This window comes from Chiloscyllium punctatum, chromosome 6 (genome assembly GCF_047496795.1).
Source record: "Chiloscyllium punctatum isolate Juve2018m chromosome 6, sChiPun1.3, whole genome shotgun sequence".
Classification (NCBI taxonomy): domain Eukaryota; kingdom Metazoa; phylum Chordata; class Chondrichthyes; order Orectolobiformes; family Hemiscylliidae; genus Chiloscyllium; species Chiloscyllium punctatum.
In genome coordinates this window covers 52,272,382-52,289,901 of record NC_092744.1, presented here as the reverse complement: position 1 = coordinate 52,289,901, position 17,520 = coordinate 52,272,382, and the positions used below count along the sequence as shown (strand labels likewise).

The following is a 17,520-nucleotide window of genomic DNA, read 5'->3' as shown; positions in this document are numbered from 1 at the left end:
TCACCAAGGGAGAGATTCATAAAAAGACATACCTAGCCTGCACCGTTTAAAATGAAGACTCCTTTCTCCCTCATTCCCCTTAACTTACCTATATTCTGGGTCCAGTGACAATCCTCCTCATAAGGTCATCTGTTGTTCCAACAGAGGCACTGATGCTGGTGGTGATGCTGGAACCAATGCCTAATTGGCTGGCAACTCTGAGGGGGATACCTGAATCCTGATTGGCATTTAATCTTGGTAGAGCTCCTGGAAATGGGTGTGGTAGGTTTGCCATTCTTCCCAGACCTAATCTGACACTACTGAGTCACTGGAGGAACAAGAGCCATCTCTCTCTCTCTATACCTGTGGGATGCATGTTCAGAAATTGTGTGGTTAAGTAAGTATAGTAAGCCCTGTACTCCCATCCAAAAGCATGATACAAAGTGCTTTCTAAGAAATATGGAAATATGAGGCAGTGCCCTTCATCCTAGAAGCCCATAAAACAAAGCAATTACATGGGTAACCCTTGAAAATTCTGCATAACAAATTACTATTCTTGCTTAATTTCATGAACAGTAATAAATATAATAAATATTCGGTTGCTGATTTGTGAAGAACGTTTCAACTATGGTTTCAGCTTTAATGTACACTTAATTATCCTTCTTTCGTAAAATGATTTCAAGCCTCAGTTTTCCTGCAGTAAAGTGAATTCACAAATTTTTGTTCTTTTACTAGTTAAAATCAGAGTCAGTTACTGTGTAACACAGGTATGTTGAAAAATTCAGACTCTTCAGCTTGAAAGGATAAATATTTAAGATATGAAGTCGGTGGGGGGCGGTGGGGGGGAAGAAATCATGTTGAGCTCTATCGACTTGAAACCATCACTGTAGAATGAGGGGTTATAAATACCAACTTGTAAAATGCAAATTCAAGATTGATGTAATGGAAGACTTCCTCCTATAAAGAATGATTAATGAGTAGAATAGTCTCTTGGGTAGTGTAAAGGAGGTAAAACCTTTGGAATTATTTTAGCGACATTTGAACGTTTTGTCTGTTTCTGTGAAAGCATGGATTTATTGAGTCAAATGCCTTTCTTGATCTGTATTTGTATGTTGATCTTTCTGGAATGTTGAGAGTGCAAGTGGGAAAAGCCATACTGTCAACACAGATATCATTTCCAGGTAGGTTTGAGACTGAGGGATCAGCTGACCACTTTGAAACATAGTTTAATTCTGGACTGAAGAGAAGTTTTCATGCACCATCACAACTAAGAACTGGTAAAACTACCTGCTCCAAAAATGATTATTCCACTTCTTACCAGGGTCAGATGAGAGTTACAGTGTCATTTTGGAAATGGAGCACAGCAGAAAGGCTTTAGCAGGGTAAAGTAATCCTTAGATTCTTGCTGAATTCAGTTGGAAATATTAAAAACTAAACAGTGAAAGTTTGCATTTCTTGCCACATGTGCTAGTTTGTGCTAAGGATTTGTGCACTGCTGCATTTTAGGACCTGGGATTGAATGGGTTAAGGGGCTGAATTAAAACTTTGGTTGTTTAGAGTCTGCAAGTTCATGTACTGCTTCCAGATGGTGATTTGTATCAACTTAAACCTAGTATTCAGCCAGGGGCATTAGTAGCTGCATTGGAATGAAGGTATGCGGGCAGCCACATAAGTTTATTTTATTTGTTTTATGTATTTGCCCAGGTTTATTGCTTCATTTTGGAATATATGCTCATTGCATATTACCTTGAATGACTTAGTCTTTTTATTATAACGGCTGTGCCAAATCAGTTAATCACAAATATATATATTTGGATATCGAATATATACAGTAATCTGAGATTTCTTTCAGTGCTACCAACCCCCATAATATTTTATTTCCTCCTCTTCTTCCATTGTGGTCTTAAAGATCAGTCCTCCTGCAGTAAGTGATCCCAGTGCTTTCACACAACAGTCCACATTGATTTTTGTTCCATGCCCAAGCCTTTTCCACTGATTCCACAATCCAGTCTCCTACAGCATTCCTATATGTTTGCAGAATCCCCACCCCCAACCCAGTGCTCCCAACTCAATCTTTAGTTCTCAATTTTCCACGTGCCCAACTTCCTGAATCATTCTGGTGTTCTAGCTCTCCTTTATATACATTTATCTTTCTTTTAAACACATCAAGTGCAGCCTCATTCCACCTTAGTACTCTCTGATCTCATCCCACATCTCATTCATAGTCTCATCATCCAGTTCCTCCAGTACTTTCTGTCAAGCCCAGACCGAATTCCCCAGATCACATGTTAATTTGTAGATGTTGGGAATTTGAAGTACCAGAAGATACTGAAAATACTTAGGTTTGGCATCATTTGTGATGATATAAAAAGTTACCTGCACAGGTGAAAGACCTTTCATCATCAAGAGACAAACTCAGATTTTTTTTTCCTCAATGAATATGTCAGTCCAGTCCATGTACATCTTCAAACCTCCAAGCTGTGTGATAAGAGTCAGGACTTCATTATCAATAAAATTTAAGATGTCCATTTATTTTCCCTTGTCACATTCCCTCTCTCCTTGCCCCCAAGCCAACCATCACCCAACAGTCCCATCTGCATGTTGCCTAAACTCTCATCCCTGTTATTCTCTTTCATCTTGCTTTGTTTCCACTCTGAGCCCAGCATGATCAGGGTTTTCTATACATATGCAGGAGCTCCCTATGTCGTGACAATTTAAAGTTCAAGAGGGGCTAACGAGTCACGGTTCACAGTAGAAGCACCTTGGGTAGTATCCTCCAAAGCACAAGGCAGTCACTCCTGCTCTTTTTGTCAGGCACGGTTATCCCTCCCTGCCAACCTGAGATGCATATGGACTTGCTGGAGTCTCTACATATTGACTTGCCATTGCCACTACTCCCTTGAGGTTATCAACAAGACAATAATTACAAGGGTCTGTGCATATTTCCAGCAGTCACTGATGGCCTACTGGATCTAGCTCTCCAAGAGAGTCACCGGTCTCTCAGTGGAGGAGGCCAATGTGTATGAAAGAGATAGAATGTAGAACCTGGGACCTGGGTGAGCTCCTCTACTGTCCAAGCCAGACTGTGCATATCTTCTAGTACCTCGATCAGATCTTCATTGACCTCACATGAATGTTTTTGATTTGGCTGATTTATTATTGTCACATGCATCTTCTGTTTTGTGAGCAGTACAAGCAGAACATGCCATACCAAGTGTTTCCGGATAATAGAACAGCACGAGGAATACAACGTTACGGCTGCAGAGAGGTGCATAAAAAGCAAGATCAACATTAAATTTAAAGTTTGAGAGGTCCATTCAGATGTCTAATAACAGCAGGGAAGAAGCAGGTCTTGATCCTGTTGGTACGTGTGTTTCAACTTTTATACCTACTGCCTGATGGAAGAGATTGTAACAGGGCAGGGAGGCGTTTTGGATGATGTTGGCTGCCTTGCAGAGGCAGCGGCAAGTATAGATGGATTCAATGGGTGAAAGGTTGGCTTGCGTGATGAACTGGGCTGTGTTCACAACTCTCTCTGTAGTTTCTTACAGTCTTGGGCAGAGTGATTGCCATTTGAAGTCATGAATCATCTGGACAGAATGTTTTCTATGGTGCATCTATAAAAATGGGAAGAATCTTTATGGACATGCCAAATTTCCTTAACCTCCTGAGGAAGTAGAGGCATTGTTGTGCCTTCTTGACCATCACATCAATGTGGGTGGACCAGGACAGGTTGTTGGAGATTATCACTCCTCAGTGATTGACGTTCTTGACCATCTCCACCTCAGCACCATTGATGCAGACCGGGGTGTGCCTTCCACCTTGCTTCCTGAAGTCGAAGACCAGCTCTTTCATTTTGCTGACATTGAGGGAGAGTGCGTTATCTTTACACCACATCACCAAGCACTCTTTCTCTTTCCTGTATTCTGTCTTGTCATTGTTTGCGATCTGGCCTATAATGGTAGTGTTTTCAGTGAATGTGCAGTTGGAGTTAGGATGAGATTTGGCCACATAGTTGTGAGTGTATAGGGAGTATAGTAAGGAGCTGAGTATGCAGCCAGTGTTCAGGATTGTTGTGGCGGAGGTGCTGTTGCCTTTCTTTATTGCTTGCGGTCTGTGGGTCAGGAAGTAAGAATCCAGTTGCAGTGGGAGAAGCAGAGACCTAGGTCTCAGAGTTTGAAGAGTAACGTAGTTGGAATTAAAGTGTTGAAGGCGGAGCCGTAGTCAATAAACAGGAGCCTGACATAAATATCCTTATCATCCAGATATTCCAGGGATGAGTTTAGGGCCAGGGAGATAGCATCTGCCATGGACCTGTTGTGCCAGTAGATGAATTGCAAAGGATTAAGGCACTGTGGTAGGCTGGAGATGATGTGAGCCATGACTAAGCTCTCGAACTACTTCATAATGATGGAGATCAGAGCCATCGGGTGGTAGTGGTTGAGGGACACTGCATTATTTTTCTTTGGTTACAGGAATGATGGTGGTTTTCTTGAAGCACTTCAGATCATAGTAAGGAGAGGCTAAAGATGAGAGCAAATACTCCGGCCAGTTGGTACATGCAAAATCTGAGTGCATTGCTGGGGACCCCATTCGGGCCTGTCGCTTTCCATGGATTCCTTCTCAAAATGTCCAAGCTGATGGCTGCAGCAGTGACTGAGGGAACAGAACCATCCAAGACTGTTGGGGCAGGTAACAGCATTTCATTGACCTTGCATTCAAAATGAGTGTAAAATGCATTAAGCGCTTCAGGGAGGAATGTAGTTCTGTGCACTATCCTATTCTGCTTTGCTTTGTAGCCAGTTATGTCATGTAGGCTTTGCCACAAATGGCAGTGTCAGTGTGGTTAATCTGGGTCTTAAGTTTAGTCGCGTATTGCCTCTAACAGCCTTATCAAGGTGTATCCAGATTTCCTGTAAAGGCCAGGGTCATCTCACTTGAATACCATGCACTTTGACTTCAGTAGGCAATAGATCTCCCGGTTTATCCATGGTTTCCGTTTGGGGAACATTTGGATTAACTTTGGAATGTCCAGCAACTGTTGCCTTATGGATGACTTCAAGAGTTTAGCATGTGCATACATGTTTCTGTCTTCCAGTGACCTTGGCTGTCACAGCATCCTACAGCTGGTCAGGCCTGTGTGTTGTGCACTCACTGGGCTGTAGCCTGAAACTCAGTGTGAATGTACTGAAATGAAGATATCTGTGCTAGTAAAGGTTTCAGGAGTGTGATGTGACACTGCTCCTCAGAGATGCCTACCTCCTCCCTCCTCAGAGGAGCATGAGTGTTCCTTGCAGATGATAGCTTTCATGTTTCAGTGGTTGACCTGTAAGAGAACTGAGGGGCCCTTTCCAGTTGTTGGTCTCCAGACTTGGCTGATGTTGAGATTCCTATCAGTACACGAGAGGATAAAGGGGCATCACTTCAGGTATGCCCCTGGGATCATTCACTCTCTTCTGAAAATGCACTCCAACTTCAGCAGCAATGAGAGAGTTGTTCTGCCTGCCTGAGAGTATCTGCTCCATGGATGTCTCAAAGAGGGATTCCAGCACCATTCCAAGCCCTTTCTTTTACATTATTGGCCCGTCTCCCCTTTGGAGAAACTGAAAAGAAATATTAGTCTCTGATAAAAACAGACAGAGGCCTAAGTACCTGGCATGTTGGCTGCAGCCTTTGTGCCTACAAGCATGTATGTGTCATTGGGCTTCTCTGGGGTGACTTTGCAAAATTTATTATGATTGATCTCCACCCCTTGACAGAGCTCCATCCAATCTTTCCAGGGAAAATGCTGCAACCTCACTCCATAGTCATGACATTAGGGGAACCCCAGTTGCACACTCACACTTACCCAGTTGCTGACCAGGAGGGGAATACAGGCTTGGACTCGCCATAGCCAAGTGGAGAAGGTATTGTTCACCTGTGGCATTGCAACCAGGTTCTCCACATCAATCCCATGACTGCTGACCTTCGTTGTGACCTCTGTCCAGGTTTACTTGACTAGAGAGGGAGGTTTCCTTCTGGCCTTGGGGATAAGGACCCATCTTGCTGAGTAACTTGGAAGAGGACATGCAGTAAGCCATCACTAAAACGTAGGACCACTTCAGATCTTGCCCTTGCAATGATGGCAAGTGACTGCTTCTTGAAGCTTTGACCCATCCTGCCTCACTGATCTCTTGGTTTTCTCCCACTCCTGGCTGGAGATCCCAAAGGGAAAGCTCTGAGGCAGTGTGGAAGCAGCTGCACAAGCATCTCTGAGACAGCTCTGGAGGAGACCAGCTGCAAGAGGAATGGCATCTCTGAGGCAGCTCTGGAGGAGACCAGCCGCAAGAGAAATGGTGTCTCTGAGGTAGCTCTGGAGGAGACCAGCCGCAAGAGAAATGGCGTCTCTGAGGCAGCTGTGGAGGTGGTCCCAAAGCTGGTGGATAAGCAGGACCTAAGATGTGTTTTCATTCTGGAGTCTTTAAGATGATGCCAGCACATTTGATCGTGCCCAGTGAGGATCCAGACACTGCCTCAGTCCCTGTGCTTAGCTGGTGAATGGGTCAACTATCCCACTACCTGTTATTAATTGGTCAACCAACACAACACATTGAGAACATGGGATCCAAGAATGAACACCTTTGCCACTCTCTTCTGGTCACTCTATCAATTCTGAGGAAGGGTCCCTCAACCCAAAACATTAAGTCTGACTTCTCTCCACAGATGCTGAGCTCTTCCAGCAATTTCTATTTTTGTTCCACTCTCTTCTTGCCCTGCCTCCTCCCCCTCAGTGAGTCACATTTAATCCCAAGCAATGACAGTGGCTCTCAATATACACAAGAGTATTATTGACAACATCTACACAGTGACTAAAACATCAGCGCACTTTTAAAATGGGTGCATTAAGAAATGGTTTCCCAAAATGTCCACTGGAATAGATCTGTCAAACAATGCCCCTTAGCTTTGAGCAGTTCTGGGATGGCCCCATCACAAGTTGCTGTGTAGGCCTTGACAGAGTACAAGGGAGGTGAAGTCACAGCTGCATGATACCAGAGACCTGAGACTGTCTTGTAAGGGATCGGCAGGCACAATAGTGATGAACACTGCAGGATAAATGTAAAGGAACATTGTAGCATTTGTAGGTATTGTATGTCTTTTCATTAATTGTTTTTTGGAAAAAAGAAAATTTTGTTTAATGCTTCATTGTAAGGATATTTATTTCATTTAAGATTAAATGCCACTTCTTTAATGAGTCAAAATGTAACCAGTAACGTTTGTGTAACTTATTAAGTGTTAATGGATGACAGAGCTAAGTGAATCAAGGGATTGAGTAGGTAATGGTGGATGGTGACAGATTAGTCGGTGGATTGTGTGGTAAATGGCTATAATGTTGAGGTGTGGGTCAGGGATTTGGATAAGGTGGGGGAACAGGGGGAGTTGCAGGGTTGCAGTGAGTCCGGTCAGGTCAGGGGGCAGGTGGTCGGGTCCATGGGGTTCAGGGAACAAGTCTGGTCAGATCAGGTTAGACGTAACGGATTGGTCAGATGTTGATGCTAGGGAAGGGGATTTTGATAGATGTGGCAGTCAGTGGTGTGTTAGGAGTAAGATTTATAGTTTGCCAGGAGTTACAGCAGATTTTAATTCCTCTAACTTTTCTGGGCTAACTATTAAGATCAGCAAGATATAACTCTCTGAAGCCTCTGACTCTAACTCAGAGTTTGGGACTTTATTGAAGGGTTCCAGATGTCAGGTAATTGCTCATCAGGCATTTCAATGTTTTGGGCCGTTTCTGGGGAGTCAGCTGCATTGATTAAGATGTCCTCATGGCTGCAACGTGCAGCTGCAGTTGACACTTTGGCTGCACCTATTTTCTTATCCGGAGGCTGGGGCAAAAATATGCAGTTAAAATCGCCTTTTATTAACTTTGTTTAAATGTTCAACTTCTACCCTTCGCATATTATTCAATTTATGTTTTTTTCATGCAGAAGTCCAAGCAATTTTATTAAAACGTAAATAGCAATTGAAAAACGTGCTTTGGATTTTTCCGAAACAATTTGAGTACTTTCAGCAAAAGCTTAATCCAATTAAGTGTACAGCATTCAATCATATCCTTTAAAAAGACGTATGTCTTTGAAACTTTCAGTTGGAGATGAATCCAAATTGGTTGCAGCTTACTTAGATTATCTGTTTGATTGTATCATTTTTCCATCTGGAAGACCTGCAGCAGTTCCCAGCATGATCTATTTAAATATTAGACAGAATATGTAGCAGAGAAAATTTGGAGGAAGTCTGTGATTAGCAGATTTGAAATTTTAAAGTTCAAGTCTTAGATTTTTTTTTAAATTCATCCATGGGATTTGGACATCACACACTGGTTGAATATGTATTGCACATCCCAATTGCCCTTGCCAAGATAGTAGTTAGTCATAGAGATGTACTGCATGAAAACAGAACCTTCGGTCCAACTTGTTCATGCTGACCAGATATCCTAAATTAATCCAGTCCCATTTGCCAGCACTTGGCCCATATCCCTCTAAACGCTTCTTATTCATGTACCCATCCAGATGCCTTTTAAATGTTGTAATTGTACCAGCCTCTCCCACTTCCTCGGGCAGCTCAGTCCATACTCGTACCACCCTCTGCATGACAAAATTGCTCCTTAGACAGAAGTGGGTACTACAGATGCACTCCACACTCCTCTCTGAGCTATCACCTCCATCCCCACCCCCATTCACCTATTGTACTCTATGCTACTTTTTCCCCACCCCCACCCCGCTCTCACTTATTCCTCCACTCTGCAGGCACCCAGCACCAATCCTTGTGGCACTCCACTGGTCACAGGCCTCCAGTCTGAAAAACAACCTTCCACCACCACCTTTGAGCCACTTCTGTATCCAAATGGCTAATTCTCACTGTATTCCAAGAGATCTAACCTTGCTAACCAGACTACCATGAGGAACGCTGTCGAATGCCTTACTGAAGTCCATATAGATCATGTCCACCGCTATGCCCTCATCAATCCTCTTTGTTACCTTCTTCAAAAAACTCAATCAAGTTAGTGAGACATGATTTCCCATGCAAAACGCCATGTTGACTATCCCTAATCAGTCCTTGTCGTTCCAAATACATGTAAAACCTGTCCTCAGGATTCCCTCCAACAACTTGCCCACCACCGACATCAAGCTCACTAGTCTGTAGTTCCATGGCTTTTCCTTACCACCTTTCTTAAATAGTGGTACCATGTTAGCCAAACTCCTGTCTTCTGGTATCTCATCTGGGACTATCGATGATAAAAATATCTCAGCAAGGGGCCCAACAATCACTTCCCTAGCTTCCCATAGAGTACTAGGGTATACCTGATCAGGTCCTGGGGATTTATCCACTTTTATGTGTTGTACGACATCCAGAACCTGCTCCTCTGTAATATGGACATCTTCAAGATATCATCATCTGTTTCCCCACTATCTGTACCTTCCACGTGCTTCTCCACAGTAAACACTGATGAAAAGTACTCATTTAGTATCTCCCCCACCTCCTGCAGCTCCACACAAAGGTCGCCTTGCTGATCTTTGAGGGGTCCTATTCTCTCTCTAGTTACCCTTTTGTCCTTAATGTATTTGTAAAAACCCTTTGGATTCTCTTTAACCCTATTTGCCAAAGCTACCTCATGTCCCCCTTTTGCCCTCCTGATTTCCCTCTAAGTATACTCCAACTGCCTTTATACTCTTCTAAGGATTCACTGGATGTCTGTTGTCTCTACGTGACATATGCTTCCTTCTTTTCCTTGACCGAAACCTCAAATTCTATTGTCATCCAACATTCCCGACATCTACCAGCCTTGCCTTTCACCGTAACAGGAATATATTGTCTCTGAGCTCTCGTTATCTCATTTTTGAAGGCTTCCCATTTTCTTGCTGTCCCTTTACCTGCAAAGTTCTTGCCTGATGCCATCAAAATTGGCCTTGTTCCAGTTTAAAACTTCAACTTTCAGATCTGGTCTATCTTTTTCCATGACTATTATTTTAAAAATAATAAAGCACCAAAGTGCTCTTCCACTGACACCTCAGTCATCTGCGCTGACTTATTTCCCAAGAATAGGTCAAGATTTGCACCTTCCCTAGTAGATACATCCACATACTGACCCCCATCATAAACCACTTCCGTCCATTTGGTGCACTTAAATGCATAGTGCTGCTTAGAGGAGAGTTCCTAGGTTTTGATCCTATGACACTGAAAGCAAAGCAATTTATAGATCCACGACAGGATGTTGTGTGACTTGGAGGAAAACTTGCACGTGCTTTGTGTCCTTAATTTTCTGTTCGCCTTGTCCTCAGAGGTGTAGAGGTTGTAGGTTTGGAAGGTGCTGTTGAAAAGCTTTGGTATGTCTGTAGATGGCGCACACAGTACAACTGTGCATGATTAGAATGAATGACTGGTTAGATTTGTGCTTGTGATGCCAATCAAGCAGATTGGTTTGCTGTGAATGGTGTCAAACTTTTTGAGTGTTATTGGAGCCACAAGTGGAGAGTACTCCACTCAACTCTTGACATGGTTGTGGATACCTTTGCCGAGCTGAGAAGTTGATTTGCAGACACTTTGTCCCCTGTCTAGGTGACATCTTCAGTGCTTTGGAACCCCTGGTGAAGCACTGCTGTATTGTGTCTTCTGGAATTTATTTGATTCCATTGCTGCTGTTTCCAGTTGCCAGTTCTGGTTGTTCTGTAGTGGTCTGTCTATTGGGTCTAGATCAATGTGTGTAATAGTGGAGCCCATGGATGAGTGTTATGCTTCTAGAAATTCTCTGGATGCCCTCTGTGTAGCTCGTCCTATCATCGTTGTGTTATCCCAATCGTACTTATGATCCTTGTCCTCTGTGTCTATGGCTGCTAGGGACAGCTGGCCATGGCGTTTAATGACTAGATGGTGTTCATGGATACGGATTGCTGGTTACCTGCTGGTTTGTCCTATATTAGTGTTTCTTGCGGTCTTTGCATAGAATCTTGTAAACTATGTTTGTCTTGTACATGATGAGAATAGGGTCTTTTATCTTGGTGAGGAGTTGTCTGAACGTGGATGTCGGTTTATGGGCTATCATGAACCCGAGTGGTCGGAGAAGTTTAGCTGTCAGTTCCGAGAGGTTTGTTATTTAAGGTAGTGTGGTTAGTGAGTTAGGTAGTGACACATCTTCCTCACATTGTTCTGTGAAGAACATTGAATACACGACAAGAGTGTACAAAAAAAGCCCCACACACTGACCAGATCCTGAACTACAACAGCAGCTACCCAAACACACACAAGAGAAGCTACATTAGGACCATGTTCAAAAGGACTACAACACACTACAAGCTCCCGACCTGCAAAGAGAAGAAAATAAAGACCTCTATAAAGTCTTTGCCAAGAAAGGATATCCACATAACTTCATCCGCAGATGCCCAGCAGACAAACAATGCAAGGAGGACATGCCACGACCTTAATTCACTAGCCACATTACCTCACGTAAAAAATGTCTCGGAACTGACAGCCAGACATCTCTGACCACTCGGATTTGTGACAGCCCATAAACCGACTGCCATGCTCAGACAACATCTATAGCATACAAATATTTTATTATTTTAACGTTGTAGTGTGTTATCTTAGATGTAACTGGGTTGTATTCAATCTGACATTCCTTTGTCCTTTTTAAAATTTAACCAGGTCCTTTTCAATTGTATTATGTTCTGCTGGGTCATTGGGTAATAACTAACCTTTTTGATTTCCTATTCTGCTCATTAACATGTAGTTTTGAGGCCAATTCTGGTACCTTCGCGAAGGTAGAATCGTTCAGCATCAACCATGTGTTGAACCTGGGGACTGTTTGTTTTACTTATTTTTATTTTTGTTAATGCTTATTAGTTTATAGATGTTGTAACTCACATGTTAAATTGTATCTCTGATTTTCCTCAGGAAAAGGCAAGGAGCTGTCTGGTTTATCTGGTGACCCAGCTGGCAAATATGGAACACTGTTTTCATCACATCTTGCTCCTGGAGATTAAAAACATCACTGACACATTTGGCAACATTCTAGGTGCTCAGAGCAAGGACATTTATTGCATGAGTAACAGTTTTACTGCAATTGCCAAACTTCTTGTCAAACATCTTGAGAAAGACATTGCTGCAACAGTGAGGTAACTTTAATTCTCCTAAATATTGCCAGTGTTTCTTTATCTGTTTTTATTTTCTAGGTTTATTTGTCAAAATTAAGGTTGCATCATAATGAGTCATAATTTGCTGTTAAAATAAGCAAGGTCAATAATACTCATTACAGCAACATTCAGTTAGTGTAAGTAAAGAAATTCAAAACCTGTTGTCTAAACTACCCCTGTCCATCATTTCTTGAAAACGGCAACATCTTTATGTCTGCCTCACTATTGCAATGTATTGAAGGGAGTGAAGTTTCTGCATTTTCACAATAGTTAAGAACAAATCTGTAAGAGAAAGATGACTAATTCATTTCTGCCTTAGTCTTAGTCTTTTTACTGATGTGATATCTTAATTACTGTCAGTCCACATTACTGGCACAAAAAATGTGGAGTCTCGTTCCTTCAGCTTGTCGTTGTTGATGAATTTAGTTCACAATTTAGAATAAAAACTCATTTTCTCTCAATCCAAATTTTCTCTCCCTCTCTTCCCTTTCTGTACTAATTTGATATCACATCTTTCAATCTGATTAATTAAGGAAATGTACAGTTGCTTTCCCATTCATTCAGGTCCAGGGTGTCTTTTCCCTTGCTGCATGTTTATTATTTCATACCTTTGGTAATTTGTCGTAAAAGAAAAATAACTTTCATTTTACAAGGGCGAACCAACTAATGTCAGATGCAGTTAGTTCCCTGCCAGAGCAAATTATGGCGCAATTTAGAAGTATGAATATGTTTTGGTTTTGTTATATTTAGATTGTTCCTGGTGGTCACAGCAGATTTATAAGTCAGTAAAATTGGTGTTTATTTCAGTTATTAGTCCTAGCTATCCTATACATCAATGACTATTTCAACAACTACTTTCAACAAATTAAACAAAGCAAACAGTCACCAGTTTCAATACCTGTCTGATGCTGAATAATTCAGTAACTGTTGAACTATTGAAGAAAATATAGCGACATAGAGATGTATAGTTTCAGTCTGACATTTAGAAGACAAACAAAACAGCAATTTGGATTTGCTCTTGAGAACCTGATGACTTATTTGAGTTCCCTCAGATTTTCTAATTGAAAATTATTCTGCCAAAGTTCAAGTCTGTTAGAAAGAAAATGCATGAGTTATTTTCTAAAATACTTAAATGAAGAAAATGTTAATTTGAAGATATTTAAGCATTTTGTTAAATTAAATTGCATAGATGATATCAAACTGCAAGGTTATATTTATCAAAAAGGCATAAACTGCATGGGTTTCTGTTATCTTGAAAAGGCACTACTGAATGGTTACCCAATAAAGATCTTTCTTTATAATGAGGACTATATAGTGTCCCATTGAAAATAAAGGTAAACCTGTATTTATTGGAAGATGAACACAATTCACTATCAAGCTAGCAAGTTGAAAAAGGTCAATTGGTGTATTACTAGAAGAAAGAAGTATTGATAAAACAAAATTAAAACTATGTTTTACTGATTTTTGTATCATTAATTCTGATCAAATCTTGCAACATTGATTAGAATCCCTACAGTGTGGAAACAGGTCTTTGACGCAACAAGTCCACACCGACCCTCCGCAGAGTAACCCGCCTAGATCCATTCCCCTACCCTAATACTTTACATTTCCTCAGACTAATGTACCTACACTACACATCCCTGAACATTCTGGGCGATTTAGCATGGCCAATTCACCTAACCTGCACATCTTTGGACTGTGGGAGAAAACCCATGCAGACACGGGGAGACTTTGCAAATCCCACACAGAGAGTCGCTCAAGGCTGGAATCGAACCCAGGTCCCTGGCGCTGTGAGGTAGCAGTGCTACCCATGGAGCCACCGTGCACTTAAGATCACTATTTAGATTAGATTAGATTACCTACAGTGTGGAAGCAGGCCCTTTGGCCCAACAAGTCCACACCGACCCTCCAAAGAGAAACCCACCTCCCTATATTTACCCATGACTAATCCACCTAACACTACGGACAATTTAGCATGGCCAATTCACCTCACCTGCACATCTTTGGACTGCAGGAGGAAACCGGAGCATCCGGAGGAAACCCGCACAGACACTGGGAGAATGTTCAAACTCCACACAGACAGTTGCCCGAGGGGGGAATTGAACCCAGGTCCCTGGCGCTGTGAGGCAGCAGTGCTAACCACTGAGTCACTGTGCCGCCCCACTGTTCATCAATTTTCATTTCCATGCCGTGTGGTTTCTTTGCAACTTTTACACATAATTATAAACACTTAAGTTGCCAGATGGGTGTTGATGTTCCCATTTTTAACTGGGAAACATACAAGTATCATTGAAGTACTCATAAAGTGGAACCTGAGGAAATACATATTATTTGAAAATGTTAACATTTGTTTTCCTTTTACTATAATGATGGTTATAGTTGTATTAGCAAATAATTTTGTGCTGAATCTTTTCATGTTTTGGCAAAGTTTGATCTGCATAGAGTTTCACAGGAAGTTTCTGACTGAGAAGCTGAGTGTATTTTCTTGCACCACCATCCAACACTCACCTCACTAATAACTGCCTCAAGGCACCTCTCTCTTCCAGTACTGGCTTGAATTTCTCATATACTGGAGCAGGAAATTCGTGCATTGCCAGGAAAAGCTCATGTCATATTTAAAGCACTCGGTCGAACACTGACAGTCTGGGTTTAACCCACATAGTTGCAGACATTCACCCTGAACTTGGCAGACTAGGGGACATTGGCAGCCCCTTCCATGAACAGTAACCTGGATGGGGTGATGAACAGGAAGGTTGCATTCTTACCTCAGCAAATGAGGCCACGACACCGGCAGTGCAGCAAGAAGGACAAAGACCTTCACCCCTCCACCAGGGTAAGTGGCACCATTTGCTTTCTGAAACCTGACCCTCCTGCATGGTCCCAGCACATCATACTCACTCAAGGCACCTCACCAATTCCTTCATTGCACTAGGACTAACACACATGCCAGTCACGTCTTTCTCACTCAATCTTTTCCTTTGTCTTATTATAAGGAAAGATGGACCATAATTGGTCAGAGAGAGCCAGGAAAGATGGTGGGGTGCCAATTATTCACCTCTTCACCCTCAACAAGGAGATGATTCTGGTTCTCACTGACGAATACCTGTGGAAATGTAGAAGACTCTATATCCTGCACCCTAGTAAGAAGTATTGTTGATCCCAACACCCCCACTGAGAATATATTGTTTACATGTCACAATGTCTAACGCATGGTCTTGACATTTCCACTGTTTTGTCTACCGCATGCACCAGTAGGATGTTCATGGTAGTCAGGGTCAAAAGAACTGTCCCACCAGACACACTGTCCTCCATCTCTGAGAAAGGGGAGACTAATTTTACAGAGGAAGCACTGCAAGCTATCTCCACCAGCTCAGGCACTGACACCTTGGCGGGTATTTTCTCTCGATGAGAGTCACAGCCACTTCCAGTGAATGCATCAGTGCAAGATCTCTGCAGCTGCCCGAGGAAGAAATGCTGCTGGTCATTCGGAGGCATGTCAGAGACCAGATACCTGCTCCCCTTCAGGAAAGGGAAGACCCATGGTGTTGAAAAGCACAAGCAGACACTGGAGTAACTGGCTGCTTTGAGAAGGGCACTGGGCACTCTGACACAGGCTGCAGGACTGCAGCAACAATTTTGGGATTCTGTTGCCTTCATGGTCAGGTTGACAGCTGGCTTGGGCAGGTATGTCCAGAATACTCTGATATGCACACAGACCTGTTCTCCATTACGCTAGTCACAGGTGCTCAGCGCCAATGGCAAGGCAACAGGGATGTGAGGGACTGTGCCCTAACTCTAGATGCACCTTGCTCATAAGAAGATGATGTTGGTCCAATAGGTATCCAGCTAGAGGAGGAGCCCTACAGAAGTCTCCCAACTGGACACTGCCAAAGTGCTGGGGCTGAGCCCCGTGGATGTTCAAGCTGAGGAGCATGCACTTTTATCTGGTCAGGGTACATTCAGCCATTTTCCCCCCTCAAGGTAAAAACACCTCTGGAGCTGTCTGACCAAACCTCCATAGCCAATGGACTCCACTGTAGGCCAGGCTTCCTCTACCCAGTTGTGAAACCCAGAAATGCACTGAGGCAGGATGGAAGAGGGAGAAGGAGGAGAACCTGTGGGCACATTGATGGCATGGGTGACATGGCAATGGAAATAAGTTTCTACTTTGATAAGCAAATGTTCACTTCTCCCCACAAACTGAGTAGGGGTCTCTGTCTAGCAACAACTGGAACATTGACGATACGGAGCCTACCATCTTCAATGCCACCAGATGCCTCATGGCCTGAGGTGTGAAGTGAGCAACTGGGATCTAATGAGTAAATGGCAAATGACTGTTACTTTGCCAACTCAGCAGAATCTTTCCAGTTAGACAAACATTACTATTTCATCATGGGGATTATGGAATTTCTTTTTAGTCTTGCACCGACATCTTATGCACTGCATCCAGAAGCCTGATGCCAAAGGTTCACAAAGCAGGTAGTATTTAGATGTTTCTTTTACAGTGTACAAGTGTTTGTGTGATGTTGTGGCCCTTTGAAGGGACTTGCATTAGTTGCACTTTCTCACAGAACAAAGCACTTACACTGCTCACTCCGGATGTGATTGTAGTCCTTTTAATCTCCACATGTATACTTGTTAGTTATAGCGCGATGGAAAGCAACAACAGTTGTTTCTCAAAGACTGAATTTCAATTCCAGCCTCCCCCTCTCTATCTGGTGAACCCTCAACAGAAAAATTTCTTTCCTGGCGGACTTCTCTATCAACCCCTTGGAATTTTGCACTTTCTGAATGCCCAGAGCAACACATCTATCAATGTTTTCAACTGGCCACATGCTAGTTCTGTTCATGTACTGTCCCACCATCAAAGCCAGGGTGCTGCTTACAATCAATAAACACCCCCCACTCCACTTCCCATGTGATCCTTTTCCCTCTTATATTACTGTCTCCCCCTCGCATATATATTAAGGTACCCCTTTCAGTATTGTAATCTCATATGCATCCTAAAATTCTGACTCTAATCTCTCAGCTAGGTTCTACAGCCACTGTGCTGCAGTGGTCTGACTTACACTCCTTAGCTTTTTATAAATGGACTTCCGGGACTGATCATGGCCCAACCCCTTGAGCAACTTGACAGCTTATTCCTGATGAAGGGCTTTTGCCCGAAACGTCGATTTCGCTGCTCCTTGGATGCTGCCTGAACTGCTGTGCTCTTCCAGCACCACTAATCCAGCTCCAAATGATGGTTGACCAGCTCCCTGAATGATAACGCTGCAGCTTCCCAACCTATTTTCCCCTGACTTACTGTGCTGGGCCCCTGGCTGGTGGGTGTCTCCCTGCACTGAAGACTACTCCTCTTTGACTTGGAAATGTAACCACT

General features: G+C 42.8%; 1 protein-coding gene across 5 annotated transcripts in view; it reads left to right on the top strand.

The window, feature by feature from the left end:
• The window catches only part of veph1 (ventricular zone expressed PH domain-containing 1), a 286,670-nt gene that overhangs the window by 138,201 nt on the left and 130,949 nt on the right, over window positions 1-17,520 (top strand). For all 5 annotated transcript variants that reach the window (XM_072572661.1, XM_072572664.1, XM_072572662.1 and 2 more), the window contains exon 7: window positions 11,902-12,122. In XM_072572661.1, coding sequence (XP_072428762.1) covers window positions 11,902-12,122 — 221 coding nt within the window. The remainder of the gene's footprint in view (window positions 1-11,901; window positions 12,123-17,520) is intronic.